General features: G+C 38.4%; 3 protein-coding genes across 7 annotated transcripts in view; 1 reads left to right on the top strand and 2 right to left on the bottom strand.

The window, feature by feature from the left end:
* LOC27206972 (dnaJ homolog subfamily C member 16) overlaps nucleotides 1-21,278 on the top strand; it is a 156,976-nt gene that overhangs the window by 38,038 nt on the left and 97,660 nt on the right. For both annotated transcript variants that reach the window (XM_039298322.2, XM_039298321.2), the window contains exons 3-4: nucleotides 19,766-20,163; nucleotides 20,213-20,359. In XM_039298322.2, the coding sequence (XP_039154256.1) occupies nucleotides 19,766-20,163; nucleotides 20,213-20,359 (545 nt within the window). The remainder of the gene's footprint in view (nucleotides 1-19,765; nucleotides 20,164-20,212; nucleotides 20,360-21,278) is intronic.
* LOC120285680 lies at nucleotides 5,107-6,082 on the bottom strand. 2 transcript variants are annotated; one of them, XM_044923857.1, is made up of 2 exons: nucleotides 5,519-6,082; nucleotides 5,107-5,205 (listed from the first exon to the last, which is right to left on the bottom strand). In XM_044923857.1, exons 1-2 carry the CDS (start codon nucleotides 5,867-5,869, stop codon nucleotides 5,185-5,187), a joined length of 372 nt encoding a protein of 123 aa, XP_044779792.1. In that variant the 5' UTR covers nucleotides 5,870-6,082; the 3' UTR covers nucleotides 5,107-5,184. The 2 variants fall into 2 exon arrangements, with proteins under 2 accessions (XP_044779792.1, XP_039154260.1); XM_039298326.2 differs by lacking the exon at nucleotides 5,107-5,205 and adding an exon at nucleotides 5,284-5,463.
* On the bottom strand, nucleotides 6,168-11,145 carry LOC120285681. Of its 3 annotated transcripts, none has more exons than XM_044923855.1 (2): nucleotides 10,582-11,145; nucleotides 6,168-6,856 (listed from the first exon to the last, which is right to left on the bottom strand). In XM_044923855.1, the coding sequence occupies exons 1-2, from the start codon at nucleotides 10,930-10,932 to the stop codon at nucleotides 6,821-6,823; spliced, it is 387 nt and encodes a 128-aa protein (XP_044779790.1). In that variant the 5' UTR covers nucleotides 10,933-11,145; the 3' UTR covers nucleotides 6,168-6,820. The 3 variants fall into 3 exon arrangements, with proteins under 3 accessions (XP_044779790.1, XP_044779791.1, XP_039154261.1); XM_044923856.1 differs by lacking the exon at nucleotides 6,168-6,856 and adding an exon at nucleotides 10,170-10,268; XM_039298327.2 differs by lacking the exon at nucleotides 6,168-6,856 and adding an exon at nucleotides 10,347-10,526.

Here is a 21,278-nt window from a genome sequence, read left to right as displayed (position 1 = left end):
GTTTCCCGTGGGACTACATACATGCCCAGGAGTCTGTTCCTCCTGATGGAAAGCGCCGTGCAGTCACATATAATATGTGCAGAGCTCTCCTCCTCCATGCAACAGAAGCGACAGAGTTTACTGACTGCAATGCCAATCTTATGCAAATTACTGCGAAGTCGGCAGTGCCCCGTAAGAAGGCCAGTTTAAATGCGCACGGTGTTTTTCCCGTGTGTCATTAAGGTCTTGAATCTTTTGTGGTTATATTCACGAAGGAGAATCTTAGACTGCCTAAGTCCTGGTAGGTGCTCCCAGAAGGACAGACGTTTTTCTTCCTCTATTGACTTAAGTAAGCCCAGGACTCTGTGGTGACCAACACCACAGAATGGTTCGGGCCCAATTAGAGGGTTCTCTGCCCCTTTCCTGGCTAGGTTGTCCGCTAGCTCATTTCCCGGGATGTTGTTGTGTCCCAGGACCCACCTTATTGTGAGTTTGTTGACTGCTCCTAGTTTGTCCAGGGCTGTCCTCACTTCATTTACTATTGCTTCAACACGATTTTCCAGCAATTTTCCTACACGTGAAAAGTGCTCTGGTGCACTTATCAATTGTGTTATCGACATGAGTTTTGAAGCTAAGTTTGAAGTCGAGGGTTATCCCAAGATATTTAACTTCTTTGCTGGCCTCTATGCGACATTCTGACAGGGTTATTGCCTTCATTCTCTGTAGCTTGTACCTATTTGTGAAGAAGTCTTGCGCCTTCACATGTGTTTACTATTGCCTTACAGAAGGTTCTATAGTTCCTTCGTTTGGCTTTCCTGATCTCATGGTTATACATAGTCAGTTTATTCCCCACTTCCCTTCTCTTTTTGCTTTGTTAAAGAGACGCCTGGTCGTTTTCCGTAACTTCTCCAATTGGTCGTTCCACCACGGAGCATCTTTTTCCCTCTTGGCTCGACCAAGGGAGCAGTTTTCTCTAAACGCGTTAGTAAGACACGAGTTAATATCTTCCACGGCGGCCTCCAGTTCTAGAGTGGTACGGAGTTTCCCGGTTACCCCAGAAGCTGGATTCCGCAGTAAGGAGGCATTGAACCCTTCCCAGTTCGTATTCCTGGGATTGCGCCTACGCTCGCTACATTCTAGACTTAGCCCTATGTTAAAACGAATAATTCTGTGATCTGACATTGACTCCTCAGAAGATACGTGCCAGTCGCTTATATGCGAAGCCACTGATTTGCTGGTAAGTGTAATGTACAGAACTTCGGATCTTACCCTGGTAACAAATGTCTGAACATTGCCGACATTTAGGATTTCTAGATTGTTATTTAAGATAAATTCTAAGAGTGACTCACCTCTTTGATTTACGTCGCTCCTGCCCCATATCACGTGATGTGCATATGCATCACATCCGATGATGATGGGTGAGTGTGTCCTCTTGCAGTATTCTGCCAGTGCAGTGATTTCGGGCGGTGGGCACGCCTCGTCACCTGCAAAGTATACCGATGCCACCACAGTCTTCTTGGCTGCTCCCACATCTTCTACCACGATCGGTACTGGTTATACCAGGGCTAGCCCAAGATGTTGTTTGGTGAACATCCTTGCCAGCACGGCCGAGGCTGCCTTGGCGCGATGGATGTTCATCTGAGCTATCCCTGTACTCCCGACCATTAAATGATCGGCTCCATCGTCGGCGTTGCTGATTTGGAGATACTTTAGCCGCCGTTTACAGAAGTTAACATCCGCACTATTACAATTGTCTCTTTTATTTTCCGATCTGTACTCTAGCTTGGTTCAACAGCGACTGACTGCCGCGCTCTCTGCAGAGTGGCGAGTCGATCAGTCGATAAGTTTCTCTATAATATTTGTATGTATGTATAAGCTTATGACTAGATTGACTATGTATAATTAGGTATGTATGACTAAGAGTAAAGGAAGAGGGTAGAAGGAGCGGCCTACTACAACTCGGCCGTCCTGACAACTAGATCTCCCGATCGTAGGATTTTATGACAATTAACGTTTCTTAAAGCTAAGGGTCCTGTTTCTCATTTTATTCTTCTTAGTAGAGATACTTTTAAACGGTCTTAAACATTTTTTAGGTTTTCTTTTCTTCTTGTTTGTTTTCTTTGTTTTACAATTGCTTCTTAAATTATACTTTCTATTTTGTACAGAGTTTCTTAGATTGTAATTTCTATTTTGTAGACTCTTAATTTTTCTTTGCCAGTGTTTTATATTCTGTATGCTCCATACACCCCGGTAAGGATTGCGAGAAATTTGAAATCCATCAACATCTTCCAGAAGGAAGCGATCATTTTTGAGAACTTTGCTTATGACATAGGGTCCTTTATGCTTTGGAATTAACTGCTTAGCTATGCCTGTTGTTGAGTCAAAATTTTTAACCATGACGTAGTCGCCTTTTGTGAACACTCCTGATCGTTTTCGTTTTTTGTCAACATATTCTTTATTGTATGCTTGTGCTATTTTCTGACTTGCCTCGCCTTTATTTCTAATACTTTCTAAATCTCTTTTTTCAATCGTTTCTTCAATTTCCTCAATTTTTTCTTTTAACTCATCCATAATTTGTCCTTTTTGTTGTAAACCAAATAACATTATGCTAGGATACTGTTTAATGCTGCGGTGTTGTGTATTGTTCAGGGTATATTCGACCTTTTCTAAGACTAAGTCCCAGTGTAGACCTTGATCGGGTTCAATTAACTTGCTAATCATTGGACCAAGACTTCGGTTTATACGTTCAACTTGACCGTTGGCTTGTGGCGATCCTGTTGCAATTTTTATGTGTTTAACATTGCATTCTTTCAAAAATAAGTCAAAATCGCCAGACGTGAAACATGCTCCTCTATCTGATATGATACACTTAGGCCTACTGTATGCTCTGAAGTAGTCGTTTAACGATTGTATGACTTCTTTTGTGTTCGTAGTTTTTGTTGCGTATAGTCTGACAAACTTTGTGAATGCATCTACTATCACTAGAATATGTTTCTTCGGTCTACCCAAGTCTACTGGACCATAATGGTCAATATGGATGATTTCAAAAGGTTTGTTTCCCTTAGGTATGTTGTGTAGAAATCCTTCTGTTTTTCCTGTTTTGGGACTGAATGAAATACATTTTAAACAGTTGCTGATATGTGTGCTACACTTCTGTTTTAAATTTTGAAACCAATAGTTTTTCATTATAGCTTCTATCATTTTGTCTCTTCCTACGTGTCCAAGTTCGTTGTGATACTTGTATAACACTTGTTCTTCCATTTCTTTCGGAACGTAGAACAGCAATCTATTTTCATTTGTCTTTTTGTAAACTATACCATTTCTCATCTCATACAATTTATTTTCAGTGTTTTCTAACAATTGCCTGATTTCTCTTAATTTTGTATCTTTCCCTTGACATATAACTAGATTATCTTCGAAACTGTTTGTTTGTATTACCATAATATTTGTACACCTACTCAGTGCGTCAACATGTTGCATGCGGCTACCTGCCCTATGCACAATTTCAAAATCATAACCTTGGAATTCTAAAGCCCACCTGGCTATCCTAGGGTTTAGCTCTTTTTTGTTTAGGGTCAAAATTAATGAGTTGCAGTCGGTGACTATTTTAAATGTCCTCCAAGATTAACTCTAAATCTACGTAACGAATAAACGATGGCTAAAGTTTCTAACTCGAAACTGTGGTATTTTGATTCAATATCTGTTGTCCGTCTTGAAAAGAATGAAACTGGGTGCCATTTCTGGTCCTCCTTCTTTGGCATAAGTACAGCACCGAATCCAGAAGAACTTGCATCACAATGCAATTCTGTTTCGTGTTTATGGTTGTATATAGCTAAGACCGGTGACTGTATTAATTTATCTTTTAACATATTAAAACAAATCATTTCTTCACTACCAAATTTGAACGGTTTATCTTTTTTAAGAATGTCGTGCAGTGGTTTAGCTAGTCTAGAAAAATCTTTTATGAACCGTCGAAAATATGAGCATAATCCCAAAAAACTTTGTACTGTATGAACATTGTTGGGAAATTTTTTATTGCCTCGATTCCTTTGTCATTGGGCATTATGCCGTCTTTATTTATTATGAACCCAAGATATTTTATACTCGATTGCATAAACTCACATTTGTCTATTCTTAATTCAAGTTTATTTTCAACTAATCTTTTAAAAATTTCTTTCAACGTTTCTAAGTGTTCGTTTATATTTTCGGTTGCCAATAGAATGTCGTCCATATATACTACTACTTTGTTTTCTCTGATCATATCAGCAAAAATTTTGTTAACAAATCTTTGGAACACAGACGGGGCGTTTTTGAGGCCAAATGGCATTCGCAGCCACTCGTATTGGCCTAATGGTGTAACGAAAGAGGTGTATTTTATTGATTCTTTTTTAACATGCACGTGGAAAAAACCGTTTTTAAGATCGAGTTTGGTGAAAACAGTTTTCTCATTCATTCTATCTAACAAGTAATCTATAAGAGGTAGAGGATAGTTGTCTTTCATTGTCATTTTATTAAGTTTTCTAAAGTCGACGCACATACGTAAGTCTCCAGTTTTCTTTTTCACTAAAACAATGGGCGATGCATATTCCGAGTCGCTTGGTCGTATAAATCCGTTTTTCAAATATTCGTCTAATAGTTTTTGTAACCTGTCTTTTTCTGTGTATGAAAGCCTCCTAGGAGAACAGCTAAACGGTTTCGGGTTTTCCAAACACAATTGTATTTCACTTCTAACTGTCGGTTCATTTGGCCTTTTTGCATTTATATAAAAATTTCTAAACAACCTATCGAATTCTAGTTGTAACCTATTGCTAACATTTTCTCCTATTTTGTATTCTAACTCACTTTCAGTTACATGACATATTCTTAGTACTTCCTTATCAAAGTTGTCATTTAATTGTTCGTAAACGTTTTTATCTTTTGGCAATTTGAAACTAACGATTTCTTTTGAAGTGTTAACAATTTCATCTTCTGATAATTTTGATTTACTGATATTCTTTTGTTGACTAACTATTTCATCTCTTAACGATATTGGACCAGTTTCTTTATGCTGTTGATTAACGATTTTATTTTCTAACGATTTCGGACTAATAGTTGCATTTTTTAACTATTTTGGACTAACAATTTCATTTTCTAACGATTTCTCAGGACTATCATTTTCAGTATACATTGATCTTTTGTTTATTTCCATGGGTTTTCTCAACGCAATCATTCCCAAGGTGTACGGGTCTAAATTTAAATTGCATGCAGTTAAAAAATCTCTGCCGAGAATAACATTATACCTCATAGACTGGTCGCAAACAATGATTAAACGAAAATATATTTTTATTGATCCTTTCAATACATAACATGTTGTTTGTCCATGTGTTTTGAGAATACAGTTGTTTAAACCAAAATAGGAAGTATTAACTAGGGCTAACGTCATTGTCTCGTTAATAAGTGACTTTTTAATGATAGATATAGGACTGCCAGAGTCTATGAGGCATTCTGAAATTATATGCTTATAAGCATTTTCAAAAAAATTAATTTTAAACCATCTTACATAATTATTAGTTGAAACGCTCTTCCTTGTGGGACATTGTGCCACCAGGTGTCCAAATTGTCCACAGGCGTAGCACGAACCTGGTTCACGTTTGGGCTTCTTGCAGATGTCAGCTTTGTGTCCTCTTGAATTACAGTTTGCGCATCGTATGGCATCTTTGTAGTCGGTTGGCTGTACAGGTGGCTCCCTCCGAGCTGGCAAACGGATGTTCGAAAATGCGCGTAGCATCTCCGATGGAGTAGAGAAGCATTGAATCCGTGCTTGGGTACGGAAATTTTGCAGCGGTATGCCCTCTATCACCTGGTCCAGTAGTTCGTCGTCGTCGATGTTTATCCCGTTTGAGAGAGCCATCTTCTCATCGTAATAACTGCAGAAATTCTCCTCGGTTTTCCACTTGCGACTCTCGAATTTTCGCCGGATCTCAGCCTTGGATGATTGCTCGCCAAAAGTCAATGACAATTGATCAAGCAAATTGTCAATTGGTTCGATCAATCGAGCAGGGTGCGCATGTAACCAGACTTGCGCGTTTCCTTTAAGTTTAGTGATGAGTAAGATGCGTAAATGGTTGTCTTCGATGTTGAAAGTGCGTGCGATATTTTTGACCACTGTTATCCAGGCACGCGCGCAAATTTTCCCATCGTAATCGGTTATCGTCTCTTTGGCGAGAGCGAGAACATCAACTGGAAAACGATGGCTCTCCGCTCTCTCATTGGATCGCTGCGGCGAGTGAAATGTTGTGTTCTCTTTTGTGGCGCCAGCCTGCGTAAACTGCGCCGTCTGGATAACGGAACTAACTGTAGCCTTGCTTTGCTCTGGTTGTTGTTGTTCTTGGAACTGCAAGCTCGATCGTGTTCCGTTAAGCATTGCCTTCGCTTCTGCTAGCTCTGCGCGTAGTTGCTGTAGCTCGAACATGTTTGTCTCCCTCGCCAGTTTCGGTTGATTCTTTTCTGTTCATCGCCTTCACACTTACGTGATCGGTGTTAATTTCACAATTCTGGAAATCCAGTGAAGAAAAATTGTCGTTTCTTGGTGGAGCGTTTTTCTGGGGGTGCTCCGGTGGACAATCGCCCCGAACTGCCGTTGGGATGTCTTGCAGCCTCGCGATTAATTCGGCTTTTGTGCTTTCCGTATTTTGGCCCAGAATACGTAGCCAATCTTTTAGAGTTGTCAGCGAAAAGTCGTTCAGGATGATTTTATCGTCCATTTTGGATTATTAATCCCACTTCTGAGTTTTTAGCCGCCGTTTACAGAAGTTAACATCCGAACTATTACAATTGTCTCTTTTATTTTCCGATCTGTACTCTAGCTTGGTTCAACAGCGACTGACTGCCGCGCTCTCTGCAGAGTGGCGAGTCGATCAGTCGATAAGTTTCTCTATAATATTTGTATGTATGTATAAGCTTATGACTAGATTGACTATGTATAATTAGGTATGTATGACTAAGAGTAAAGGAAGAGGGTAGAAGGAGCGGCCTACTACAACTCGGCCGTCCTGACAACTAGATCTCCCGATCGTAGGATTTTATGACAATTAACGTTTCTTAAAGCTAAGGGTCCTGTTTCTCATTTTATTCTTCTTAGTAGAGATACTTTTAAACGGTCTTAAACATTTTTTAGGTTTTCTTTTCTTCTTGTTTGTTTTCTTTGTTTTACAATTGCTTCTTAAATTATACTTTCTATTTTGTACAGAGTTTCTTAGATTGTAATTTCTATTTTGTAGACTCTTAATTTTTCTTTGCCAGTGTTTTATATTCTGTATGCTCCATACACCCCGGTAAGGATTGCGAGAAATTTGAAATCCATCAACATCTTCCAGAAGGAAGCGATCATTTTTGAGAACTTTGCTTATGACATAGGGTCCTTTATGCTTTGGAATTAACTGCTTAGCTATGCCTGTTGTTGAGTCAAAATTTTTAACCATGACGTAGTCGCCTTTTGTGAACACTCCTGATCGTTTTCGTTTTTTGTCAACATATTCTTTATTGTATGCTTGTGCTATTTTCTGACTTGCCTCGCCTTTATTTCTAATACTTTCTAAATCTCTTTTTTCAATCGTTTCTTCAATTTCCTCAATTTTTTCTTTTAACTCATCCATAATTTGTCCTTTTTGTTGTAAACCAAATAACATTATGCTAGGATACTGTTTAATGCTGCGGTGTTGTGTATTGTTCAGGGTATATTCGACCTTTTCTAAGACTAAGTCCCAGTGTAGACCTTGATCGGGTTCAATTAACTTGCTAATCATTGGACCAAGACTTCGGTTTATACGTTCAACTTGACCGTTGGCTTGTGGCGATCCTGTTGCAATTTTTATGTGTTTAACATTGCATTCTTTCAAAAATAAGTCAAAATCGCCAGACGTGAAACATGCTCCTCTATCTGATATGATACACTTAGGCCTACTGTATGCTCTGAAGTAGTCGTTTAACGATTGTATGACTTCTTTTGTGTTCGTAGTTTTTGTTGCGTATAGTCTGACAAACTTTGTGAATGCATCTACTATCACTAGAATATGTTTCTTCGGTCTACCCAAGTCTACTGGACCATAATGGTCAATATGGATGATTTCAAAAGGTTTGTTTCCCTTAGGTATGTTGTGTAGAAATCCTTCTGTTTTTCCTGTTTTGGGACTGAATGAAATACATTTTAAACAGTTGCTGATATGTGTGCTACACTTCTGTTTTAAATTTTGAAACCAATAGTTTTTCATTATAGCTTCTATCATTTTGTCTCTTCCTACGTGTCCAAGTTCGTTGTGATACTTGTATAACACTTGTTCTTCCATTTCTTTCGGAACGTAGAACAGCAATCTATTTTCATTTGTCTTTTTGTAAACTATACCATTTCTCATCTCATACAATTTATTTTCAGTGTTTTCTAACAATTGCCTGATTTCTCTTAATTTTGTATCTTTCCCTTGACATATAACTAGATTATCTTCGAAACTGTTTGTTTGTATTACCATAATATTTGTACACCTACTCAGTGCGTCAACATGTTGCATGCGGCTACCTGCCCTATGCACAATTTCAAAATCATAACCTTGGAATTCTAAAGCCCACCTGGCTATCCTAGGGTTTAGCTCTTTTTTGTTTAGGGTCAAAATTAATGAGTTGCAGTCGGTGACTATTTTAAATGTCCTCCAAGATTAACTCTAAATCTACGTAACGAATAAACGATGGCTAAAGTTTCTAACTCGAAACTGTGGTATTTTGATTCAATATCTGTTGTCCGTCTTGAAAAGAATGAAACTGGGTGCCATTTCTGGTCCTCCTTCTTTGGCATAAGTACAGCACCGAATCCAGAAGAACTTGCATCACAATGCAATTCTGTTTCGTGTTTATGGTTGTATATAGCTAAGACCGGTGACTGTATTAATTTATCTTTTAACATATTAAAACAAATCATTTCTTCACTACCAAATTTGAACGGTTTATCTTTTTTAAGAATGTCGTGCAGTGGTTTAGCTAGTCTAGAAAAATCTTTTATGAACCGTCGAAAATATGAGCATAATCCCAAAAAACTTTGTACTGTATGAACATTGTTGGGAAATTTTTTATTGCCTCGATTCCTTTGTCATTGGGCATTATGCCGTCTTTATTTATTATGAACCCAAGATATTTTATACTCGATTGCATAAACTCACATTTGTCTATTCTTAATTCAAGTTTATTTTCAACTAATCTTTTAAAAATTTCTTTCAACGTTTCTAAGTGTTCGTTTATATTTTCGGTTGCCAATAGAATGTCGTCCATATATACTACTACTTTGTTTTCTCTGATCATATCAGCAAAAATTTTGTTAACAAATCTTTGGAACACAGACGGGGCGTTTTTGAGGCCAAATGGCATTCGCAGCCACTCGTATTGGCCTAATGGTGTAACGAAAGAGGTGTATTTTATTGATTCTTTTTTAACATGCACGTGGAAAAAACCGTTTTTAAGATCGAGTTTGGTGAAAACAGTTTTCTCATTCATTCTATCTAACAAGTAATCTATAAGAGGTAGAGGATAGTTGTCTTTCATTGTCATTTTATTAAGTTTTCTAAAGTCGACGCACATACGTAAGTCTCCAGTTTTCTTTTTCACTAAAACAATGGGCGATGCATATTCCGAGTCGCTTGGTCGTATAAATCCGTTTTTCAACTATTCGTCTAATAGTTTTTGTAACCTGTCTTTTTCTGTGTATGAAAGCCTCCTAGGAGAACAGCTAAACGGTTTCGGGTTTTCCAAACACAATTGTATTTCACTTCTAACTGTCGGTTCATTTGGCCTTTTTGCATTTATATAAAAATTTCTAAACAACCTATCGAATTCTAGTTGTAACCTATTGCTAACATTTTCTCCTATTTTGTATTCTAACTCACTTTCAGTTACATGACATATTCTTAGTACTTCCTTATCAAAGTTGTCATTTAATTGTTCGTAAACGTTTTTATCTTTTGGCAATTTGAAACTAACGATTTCTTTTGAAGTGTTAACAATTTCATCTTCTGATAATTTTGATTTACTGATATTCTTTTGTTGACTAACTATTTCATCTCTTAACGATATTGGACCAGTTTCTTTATGCTGTTGATTAACGATTTTATTTTCTAACGATTTCGGACTAATAGTTGCATTTTTTAACTATTTTGGACTAACAATTTCATTTTCTAACGATTTCTCAGGACTATCATTTTCAGTATACATTGATCTTTTGTTTATTTCCATGGGTTTTCTCAACGCAATCATTCCCAAGGTGTACGGGTCTAAATTTAAATTGCATGCAGTTAAAAAATCTCTGCCGAGAATAACATTATACCTCATAGACTGGTCGCAAACAATGATTAAACGAAAATATATTTTTATTGATCCTTTCAATACATAACATGTTGTTTGTCCATGTGTTTTGAGAATACAGTTGTTTAAACCAAAATAGGAAGTATTAACTAGGGCTAACGTCATTGTCTCGTTAATAAGTGACTTTTTAATGATAGATATAGGACTGCCAGAGTCTATGAGGCATTCTGAAATTATATGCTTATAAGCATTTTCAAAAAAATTAATTTTAAACCATCTTACATAATTATTAGTTGAAACGCTCTTCCTTGTGGGACATTGTGCCACCAGGTGTCCAAATTGTCCACAGGCGTAGCACGAACCTGGTTCACGTTTGGGCTTCTTGCAGATGTCAGCTTTGTGTCCTCTTGAATTACAGTTTGCGCATCGTATGGCATCTTTGTAGTCGGTTGGCTGTACAGGTGGCTCCCTCCGAGCTGGCAAACGGATGTTCGAAAATGCGCGTAGCATCTCCGATGGAGTAGAGAAGCATTGAATCCGTGCTTGGGTACGGAAATTTTGCAGCGGTATGCCCTCTATCACCTGGTCCAGTAGTTCGTCGTCGTCGATGTTTATCCCGTTTGAGAGAGCCATCTTCTCATCGTAATAACTGCAGAAATTCTCCTCGGTTTTCCACTTGCGACTCTCGAATTTTCGCCGGATCTCAGCCTTGGATGATTGCTCGCCAAAAGTCAATGACAATTGATCAAGCAAATTGTCAATTGGTTCGATCAATCGAGCAGGGTGCGCATGTAACCAGACTTGCGCGTTTCCTTTAAGTTTAGTGATGAGTAAGATGCGTAAATGGTTGTCTTCGATGTTGAAAGTGCGTGCGATATTTTTGACCACTGTTATCCAGGCACGCGCGCAAATTTTCCCATCGTAATCGGTTATCGTCTCTTTGGCGAGAGCGAGAACATCAACTGGAAAACGATGGCTCTCCGCTCTCTCATTGGATCGCTGCGGCGAGTGAAATGTTGTGTTCTCTTTTGTGGCGCCAGCCTGCGTAAACTGCGCCGTCTGGATAACGGAACTAACTGTAGCCTTGCTTTGCTCTGGTTGTTGTTGTTCTTGGAACTGCAAGCTCGATCGTGTTCCGTTAAGCATTGCCTTCGCTTCTGCTAGCTCTGCGCGTAGTTGCTGTAGCTCGAACATGTTTGTCTCCCTCGCCAGTTTCGGTTGATTCTTTTCTGTTCATCGCCTTCACACTTACGTGATCGGTGTTAATTTCACAATTCTGGAAATCCAGTGAAGAAAAATTGTCGTTTCTTGGTGGAGCGTTTTTCTGGGGGTGCTCCGGTGGACAATCGCCCCGAACTGCCGTTGGGATGTCTTGCAGCCTCGCGATTAATTCGGCTTTTGTGCTTTCCGTATTTTGGCCCAGAATACGTAGCCAATCTTTTAGAGTTGTCAGCGAAAAGTCGTTCAGGATGATTTTATCGTCCATTTTGGATTATTAATCCCACTTCTGAGTTTTTAGCCGCCGTTTACAGAAGTTAACATCCGAACTATTACAATTGTCTCTTTTATTTTCCGATCTGTACTCTAGCTTGGTTCAACAGCGACTGACTGCCGCGCTCTCTGCAGAGTGGCGAGTCGATCAGTCGATAAGTTTCTCTATAATATTTGTATGTATGTATAAGCTTATGACTAGATTGACTATGTATAATTAGGTATGTATGACTAAGAGTAAAGGAAGAGGGTAGAAGGAGCGGCCTACTACAATACCCAGATCACCATCCGCCGGTATCGCTTCTTCCTTACTCAGCAGGTCTAGTTCCATGCCCAGCTCCTAAGAGGATATCGGGGTCTGATTCCCCATCTCGATGATGGTCGCATCAAGATCCTCATCATCCGCCAGATCCTCACTGGATTCGGAGAGCTTATTGGGCTTCTCCTTCTCCGCGGAGACTGGTGGATTTCGAGGAGTCTCGACCTGTCTTGTGCCGGATTTGATCTCTTTGGCCTTCTTTAAACCACTAACTGAGATGTCTCCAAACCTGAAGCTCAGCTTGTGGTCACTAGAAATAATCTTGGCGCATGAGTTGTCATCAATGCCAAGGCTAATTGCAGCCACTCAGCAGTGGTTGCGTTGCCCAGTCCACTATCAGGTGACCCACCCTGAAGTGGATTCCTCCAAACTTGATTGGAGAATCCCAACCGGACAGGACTATCTTCTCCAGTAGTGCGTCCTCGAGCTGTGAGAGGTTCTCACTGCTGAGGACGACTTTGGGGTACCCCTCTGGTACGACCGTAACTTTTATGGCCCCAGTTACGGCCGCATATGATGGCTTGCGTACCTCAGTTGCCTTTGCAGCCCTTGAGGTACTTGGGCCATCGAAGGAAGCAGTCAGTGGGCTGCTCTTCTCCACCTTCTGCCTCTTAGGCGTTTCCGTCGGAGGCGTCAGGGTAGAGTTTGCCCGCTTCAAAGCAGAGTTGGGCTTTTGCTCTAGCGGCTACGGTGTCTTGGCCAGAGACAAAGCTCCTGCGGGTGACTTGCCCTGCTGAAGGTAACGAAGATACCACTTCGTTCTGGCCCTGCTCAGCCCCTTACGGTTAGGGTCATCCCGGGCCCCAGGCTGACCAAGTTGCGGTAATGGGTTTTTTAGCTTTAGCCCGTCCCGCTTGCTTGGACCACATTCGAGTGACTCGGTGTGGCTGCCCGATTCTTCCCTCCCACAACTAGGCGTGCTTGTGCCGTTGGCATTCCGATTAGGAGCATTTTTTGGTGTTGTCACCGAAGTAGGCCGCTCTCCGTCAAGGAGACGGTCCTCAAATTGTCATGCGACATTTCCCGCAGTCAAGGCCTGCGGTATTTAAAAGTTTTTTGGTCTATTGTTCATAGTACCCACGAGTTGCGGAGAAATAAACGGTCCACCCGGGCAGAGATCCGCAGTACCCGGGTAAGGCTAACTAGACCAGGCGGAAGCCAATTGCCCGGACTCTCCGTTAGCGACTGGGCTAGTTGTTACACCTGCCACCAGCCTGGCAGACTTTCGGCACGGGTCGAATGACACCTTAGTCCGGCCCGGAGGTGTGGAAATTTTTGAGAGTTACCAGCTCCGGCCCAACTACGATTAGCCAGCACTCTTAGCAGAGACATGACATAACTAAGAGCCTGTTTCCAGCCGCCCTCGCATGGAGAGTGTAGTTGCACTTCCAGTAGTGTGTCACAATTACGGCGCGTACCATCCCCTTGTGATACCTACTGGCGTGGCGGCCATAGTTGATATTAGTTATGTAAAAAAATGGCAAAAAAAAAATGTGACGAGGAATCTTTTATATGCAAAAGAACGATTTGACAATAAAAAAACTAAATTTAGTCGATTATGTTTTGCTTAAAAATGAGGAAATACATCAAACAACGTTGGATCAAAAGTTAGAAGGTCAATTTCTGGTGACACAGATACTAGAAGGAGATCGATATATTTTGAAATCTATAGCAAATAAACGAACTTTTAAGTACTCTCCTGAGTTCATAAGAAGTATGCCGAAATAAGAAATTCCCAGAGAACTATACGTGGGAAATAATAGATGTTGAGAGAGACGCTAGGGATTCATTGGTGGATTGCAATGAGAATAAATGCGTTGATAGAGACACTAGAGATACATTGGTCCAATGTGAACGAAGATGCTAAAAGCATACCAGATGAGTTGGTGGAATCCAATTAGAAAAGAGTATTGATGTACTTTAATGAGGTATTCCACCGCTAATGTGTAAACGAGTTAATAATATGGCGTGTTTTTCTTAATACGGTATAGCATGAGTGTTTGGGAATTCTCTGTCTATGGCTATTTAGAGTGTTTAAGAAATACCCTCTGTCACTAGTTTGGACACTTAAAAAAAGGAATCCTGTTAGATTAACCAGGATATAGTCCCCTTTTGCTATAAATTATTATTGATTTTGTTAGTCGTTAAGTACCATTACTACTGATTCATTATTGTTATGTCATCACTTATGAAGAATATGAAATAGAAATATGTATAACCATCATTCTCATGTACCCATTGCCTACTTGTGCTTTCTCTTACACACGATCCACAAGCTCAACAAATTGCGCAGCCTCAGTTCAACAATTTGTTAGAGCGATACAAATTTAGTGTGAATAAGAATTTATGAGGCAATAATGGACGCGTGCCTTCACTGTGTGTAGGCATTGTGCTAGCATAATTGTGAAGTTCCAGTCAGTCAATAACTGAAGTTTGAAGAAGACAGTTCAAAGAAATAAAGAAACACAAGGCCACGTCCGGGTCTGTTCAGATTCTTATATTTTATTTTGCTTTGTTTCTTATCTCTTGTAGTCTGTTGTAGTTTCTCTATGTCCGCTCCACCAGGTTTTTGTTGTTTTAAGCTGATATTCTTTTTTCTCACTCTCTAACCATTTCTTGTGGGACAAACTAGAAAATTAGTCTTTTCTGTCCGCTTTGAATAACTTTGGCTTGCCAAGCTGGCTGAATATATGCGCATGTCGTCGCTCGCTCGATGTTGCCTTAAGCGGCTACTAAGCTTCGTGGATCCCGAAGGAAAGAGCAGACTATTTCGTGGGAGTAGGCTCGTTATGTTCTTTAATTAATAATTAGTAATTTTTTAATTTTTTTCACCTCAGTGTGTAATCGTACTTTTCGCACGACAATGAAAAGCTAAATTTCCCAGCAAGTAACTGGTGATACTTATAAATCGTACGGACTAGCGAAATTAACAATGTTTCAGTCATGTAAGGATCATAAAATTGCTTTGATCTCCTGTGTATAAAACCAAGGAAACCCCTGGCCTTATTGACAATAGTCGAAGTATGGTCTGATAATTCAAGTTTAGGGTCCAGATAAATACCAAGATCATCAACCCTCTTAGAGTGTAAGTCCCTGTTATTGGGTTGACTCGAGAAAAGGTGATAATCTTACGGTTATTACGACACACCGAATGGTGTGTCAACTTTTAACAAAGAGACAGGCGGAGAGTACATCGGAATACAAGAGCTAAAAATTCTCTAATTGTGGTATAAAAATAATACCTGTGTGCCCGTTGATCTAGTCTCAGGCCCAGCGCGGCACTGTTAGTTCACGGTCTCACCGCTGTGCCGGAGGCCAAGATCCACTATTTACCACCATTTCACACTGCCTTTGAGTCTGCCATTGACTCCTCTCGCATTCCAGCCATCTTCGCTATGCAGCTCTCCTGCACCCTGATTTGTGGGGAGTTTTAAAACTCCCCCTTCCATCGGAAGTTTTTGAAAAGTTTGGTGGTTTTCGACGGTCCTCCGCATCGGTGTCTCCTCGCATATGCAGCTCACTCGAAGTATCTTTAAACGCAATGTTATGAGATTCATAGAAAAGGCTATCAGAATACAATTCAGAGAGAGTCAAGAAGTTAGTTTTTCGACGAATGGTGGAAAGGGGAAGAGTGGGATTGTGCAGTCGTCTGGTCACGTGAGGGAAGTTTAATTTTCACGTGCATTTTTTTCCTATTTTTGGCATTAGTGGTCCTGCTCACTATTATACATATATCTATAATTATATCTTGTAATGAAAATTCTCATTGAATCTGCTTTCCGTACTCTTTGTAGTGCTGTCGGTCTTTGAGTCCTATATGACACTATTGGCTTCTCTAACCAGCTTAAAATGCTTGTTGGTGATGGTCCAGCTCTCCTTGCAGCTTTATACCTGTCTACCATGCAGGTAAAGCTGTAATGTCCGTATAGACGGAGTTGATAAAGATTTTATATACTTTTAGAGTATGGTCCGCATTTTTTATAAACTCATATAACTGGCCATGTGGCAAGAATCCATTGTCTCTGCCTAAAATGTGACTTTATGCATTAAAAATTAACATGCTTAGGGCTTGTACGTTGTATTTCTTGCATTTAATAAACATGCTATTTGGAACAACATATAATTATTAAATCGTCCTTAAAGAGGAAGGCATCAGAGGCTCTAGTCCCAAGAATGACATAGTTATTATTCTTTGTAAAGACTTAGGTACTATGAACAATATGAACCGTTGCTTGTCGGGAATGACGTTATGTCGAGACATAAAAAATCCTGAATTCTATTCTTTTCTATTATTTTTCTCTGAGACTGGAAGTGTTTTTTTCTGAACTAGTGAAAGGGGACTGTAAAATTCCATTTCTGATGGTTCGGCTATTTTGTCGGTAATTTACATTTGTATAATTTTGTTAGTTGGGAACTAAACTATTTTCGTATCGATCATTTCGACTTAGAAATTCTGCGAAATCGATAAAGTTTTCGCAGCATACGTAGATACCTGCTTGTATCTCTTGGGATTAATATATTGTTGTCTTTAATTGTAGTAATATGTGGGTGTATGTAATTGGAACATGAATCGGAAATTTGACTTTGATGATGTCGGGTCTCTCAGCTGCTTATAATTTATTTCTGCATTTGTTAATTGCACACATGCACACTTTGGAGCACATTAAGCTCTACCTCAGATGTGCAATAAATTCGTTCGTTATCTATGCAGAGAAGTTGCGGCAGCATCTCTCTCTCTCTCATGCACTGGCGCCGGGTCTTAGGGTTATTCCGTCCGCTCTGCAACAATGTCTTCTTTTACATTCGCTTTCGTAACCCATGCATATGCGCATCGATGCCGAATTTCGCTGTAGCCAACTTAAATAAAATACATTTATTAAAAATCGCTTAAATTGATGATCTCATTTCTTAAAAATAGCTAATAAAAATACTATTTACCTCAACAGGTGGGTCTGTTTTAATAAAGTGATTGCTTAATATTTGCACATTGTATTGGGAAACACTGTTTTAGTATATTCAAGTTGTGTGGAATATTATATTAATCTGAATGAATCTCAATTAATAATAGTCTATTATATTGTGTAAGAATATAAGGTAAGGCTATATAAAGTGTATATATTCTTGATCAGGATAAATAGCCGATTCGATCATGGCATTTTTGTCTGTCAGTCTGTCCGTATACATTTCGATATTTTTTCATAATTTTATTAGTCTTGTAAATTTTTATCGATTTGCATAGCAAATATTTGCCACGCCTACTCTATCGCCCTACAACCGCCCAAAACTGCCACGCCCACACTTTTGAAAAACGTGTTGATATAATTTTTCACATTTTTATTAGTCTTGTAAATTTTTACCGATTTGCATAACAAATATTTGTATCGCCCACGCTAACGTCCAAAACTCCCACGCCCACATTTTTGAATCATGTTTCGATATTTTTTCATAAAATTTGTAGTCTTGTACATTTCTATCGATTTGCCAAAATACTATTTGACACGCCCACTTTAACGCCCTAAAGCCGTTAAACCGGTCACGCCCACACTTTGTCACAATATTTAAATTTTTTTCTCTTTTTAGCCCCCAATATCTATCAATGTCGCAGAAAAATGTTTAAATTTCGCCAAGTGCCAAGCCCACCCTTATGCACAAAAACCCCCCACACATTTGAATAATTTTTAAATTTTTTGTTATTTTATTCACCAATATCTATCGATATCGCAGAAAAATTATAAAATTTCGAGATCACATTTCCACTAGCTGAATATAGCATTCTCTCTTGTTTTGTTTTTTCAAACTATGAACTTATCTTGAAAATTGTGTTACTGTTTTCCCTCTTTGTTGTAGTGTTGATAACTTTGCTTTGAAATTTTAAGAAGTGTCACTGCTTGCGGATTACCAATATTGGATTGTATTGTATTTTCTCATCCTGTGGGCCGTCCCTACTATTTTTGATTTCCTGACTTTCCTGACAAAAATATTTTCATATATTCCCTTTGTAAGGTCCACTTATTTAACTGCTATTATGTTAGCCCTACTGGTGGCTAAGTTATGTGTCATGTTTTTATTGTCTTTTCCTCATACTTTTTTCTTTTCCTAATACTTGATCGATGGATAGATCTTGCCGATCTGCTTCCTTTATTTCTAGCTTGGAGGCGCTTAACGATCATCTTGATTTATTTTCTTTAGTAATATCTGTTGAAAGAATGTGTGCTTAATATTGTTGGGATTGATTGATATATTTTTCATTCCCTAATTTCTGTATAAGTCAATTCTGTGTAAGACATATATGATTTGTAAAATGTTATTGTATTTCTGTATATTTTTCTGATAGCTTCTAGCAACCTAGCAATTATATCAAATACATAATTGTATTTATTAAAAACCATTTTCGTAATATAAAAGTGCATTGTAGATTCGGTAAAAATTATGTATTAGATAATAGAATGCGTTATAATCGACCCTATAAAGAATATAATGGAATATTTAGGTATTTAATACATAAAAAATATATAAGTTTTATACCCGTTAGTCGTAGAGTAAAAGGGTATACTAGATTCTTAAAAAGTATGTAACAGGCAGAAGGAGGCGTTTCCGAATATATAAAGTATTTATATTCTTGTTCAGGATCAATAGCCGAGTCGATCTGGCCATGTCAGTCTGTCCGTATGATCGTCTCGATCTCTGAAGCTAGAAAAGCTAGAAGGTTGAGAATCAGCATACAGATTCTTGAGACAAAGACGCAGCGCAAATTTGTTGACCCATGTTGCCACGCCCACTTTAACTCCCATAAACCGCACTAAACTACCACACTTTTGAAAAATTGTTGGATATTACTTTATAATTTTATTAGTCGCTTAAATTTCCCGACTAGTTTAAAAACTTTTTGCTACGCCCACTCTAACGCTCTAAAGCCGCCGAACTGGTCACGCCAAAATTTTTTTTTTTTACATTTTTTCTCATTTTATCTATCAGTAAATCGATATCCCCGAATAATGATGAAATTTCGCGTTCGCATTCACACAAGCTGAGGAACGGGTGTCTGATAGTCGGGGAACTCGACTATAGCAATCTCTCTTGTTTTTAAAATATGAATATTATAGCTAATACCAACAAGAGGATTAATAAATAAATTGTAAGATGAGCATTTTACAGCAGACAATTGCAAACTTTAAAACAGTGAATCTCCGGTTATTATTGTTCAAATTGTAAAATTTTAAATGATTTTGAAAGTTGAATGTATTAACTTAAAAAAATTATTTTTTTTAATATTTTTTCTATTGATTATACATTTATGTGACATTTAAATTAATTTAACACTTTTTGTGCATTTTGTGAAAGTCTTTTTTATGTTTTGATAATGTTTTAGTTTTATGTTTTGTTAACGTTTTCCAAAAGTGTGGTTTTGGCAGCTTTGGGTTCAAAACCTCAAGAAACAAACATGCGCTGCGTATTTGGGTATAGAATCTGCATGCCTAATCTTAACTTTTACAATTTTGTAGTTCCTGTATTTCCAGACGAAAATGGACAGAGGTAGATAGAGAGGTAGCTCTTTCACTTAAACATCCGATAGGAAAAAGTTACTTTTTAGCGTAGGAGATCTATGTATACCCAATTATATTATAATTATGTCTTATTTTTTCTAATGTATTACAGGCATCCAGATAAAGTTAAAAATGATTACGGTGCCGAAAAGTTTATACAAATTAAACAAGCTTATGAAATTCTAGCTGACATGGATCGACGACGGATTTTTGACCGCTATGGAGTATCGGATATTAACTCACAGTACTTTCAGAAGAAACATGATTATAGTGAATATAATCGATTTACATTAAATCAGAATGATGATGATTTCGGACAACGGTTCAATATAAAGCAAGATATTGCATTTTATCAGAAGTTATCAATAACAACAAATTACTTTGAGAAAATTATTTTATCAAAAAATGCAAAAAAAGTGCACGTTGTCATGTTTTACAATGATTGGTGTTTTAAATGCACTCGAATTGTTGATGCCTTCAAAAAAATTGTTGAACTACTTCAGCCAATAGGTATTTATTCATTTTGAAAGTGTCATCTCACTGTTTATTACTTTTTAAGGTATTAACTTCGCAACGGTTAATGCAGTGCATGAAGAGTCCGTTTTTCGAAAATGTGGCGCCCGAGAAGTGCCACAACTGGTTCTGATTTTAGACAATCAGTATTTCGTATATCGCGATCATAGCTTTACCCCACAAAAAGTTGTTGGTAAGTTCGATTTAGTTATAATCACTTTAAAAAATATTCGGTTCTTTCGTGTTATAAAAATAAGGTACAATATACATATATTATGTTATCAGTATACGACATATGATATGATATATGTAAATAATTGTTGTTTTAAAAAAAATAATCAATTAATCAAAATTGCATTTGTAGTTTTCTACAACATATGCGTTGCTACAAAAATGTTTACATTAGAAAGCTATAATCAAGAATTTCGACTATCAGATATCCGTGACTCAGCTAGTGGAAGTGCGAATAAAAAAATTTAAACATTTTCTGGACTATAGGGCGAAATTGGGAAACAAATAATAATAATATGAAAGAAAATGTTCAATAGTGTGGGGTGTTTAGTTTAGAGGGGTTTGTGGGCGTTAGAGTGGAAAACCTATTAAACTGTACAGGACAAATGAAAAAAAAAATTAAATTATGGACGTTAGGGAACAGCTAACGTATAGAACTAAATAGACTCAACAGGGAACAATCCATAAATCATCTAATCCGCCTTGATGCGAGGCTAACTCCCCGTACCAATAATTGCTCAGATACGGACGTTATTTCTCAAGAAATTAAGACATAGAACAAAAGCTATCCTCTCTATTACCTAGTGAGGGTAATAGGAGCTCCAAGAGGGGTCTAATTGCAACCGCCACCAGCAGTTTCCTGGCAGGATATTTTGGTACACCGACTTTGGGCATTAGTCTAGCCAATGAAGAGGCTGTGATTGCTTTGCTGCCTTGCTGGCATAACTCGCGTGGAGCTTGAAGGAGACCAGCATAATCTCCACCTCGGTCTTTTGCGCCGCTATTGCTAGTCCGGGTTTCTCGAGCCAGGGGATGTGAGCTCGAATCGTGGATCCCATCGTACAAGATGTTTTGCAGGATTGGTCCAAGTTCAGCTTCTT

The sequence above is a fragment of the Drosophila simulans genome, unplaced genomic scaffold (genome assembly GCF_016746395.2).
Source record: "Drosophila simulans strain w501 unplaced genomic scaffold, Prin_Dsim_3.1 Segkk87_quiver_pilon, whole genome shotgun sequence".
Lineage (NCBI taxonomy): Eukaryota > Metazoa > Arthropoda > Insecta > Diptera > Drosophilidae > Drosophila > Drosophila simulans.
The sequence above is the reverse complement of the archived record's forward strand: the minus strand, read 5'-3'. Positions and strand labels throughout refer to the sequence as shown.

Bases quoted from the DNA above. Each gene is read 5' to 3' on its own strand.
- LOC120285680 (XM_044923857.1), bottom strand. From the start codon at position 5,869: ATGGCTCTCTCAAACGGGATAAACATCGACGACGACGAACTACTGGAC. The intron at 5,206-5,518 runs GTAAGATGGTTT...ATTTAAATTTAG, and splicing joins GCGTTTCAACTAATAATTAT to ACCCGTACACCTTGGGAATG.
- LOC120285681 (XM_044923855.1), bottom strand. From the start codon at position 10,932: ATGGCTCTCTCAAACGGGATAAACATCGACGACGACGAACTACTGGAC. The intron at 6,857-10,581 runs GTAAGATGGTTT...GCCACTCTGCAG, and splicing joins GCGTTTCAACTAATAATTAT to AGAGCGCGGCAGTCAGTCGC.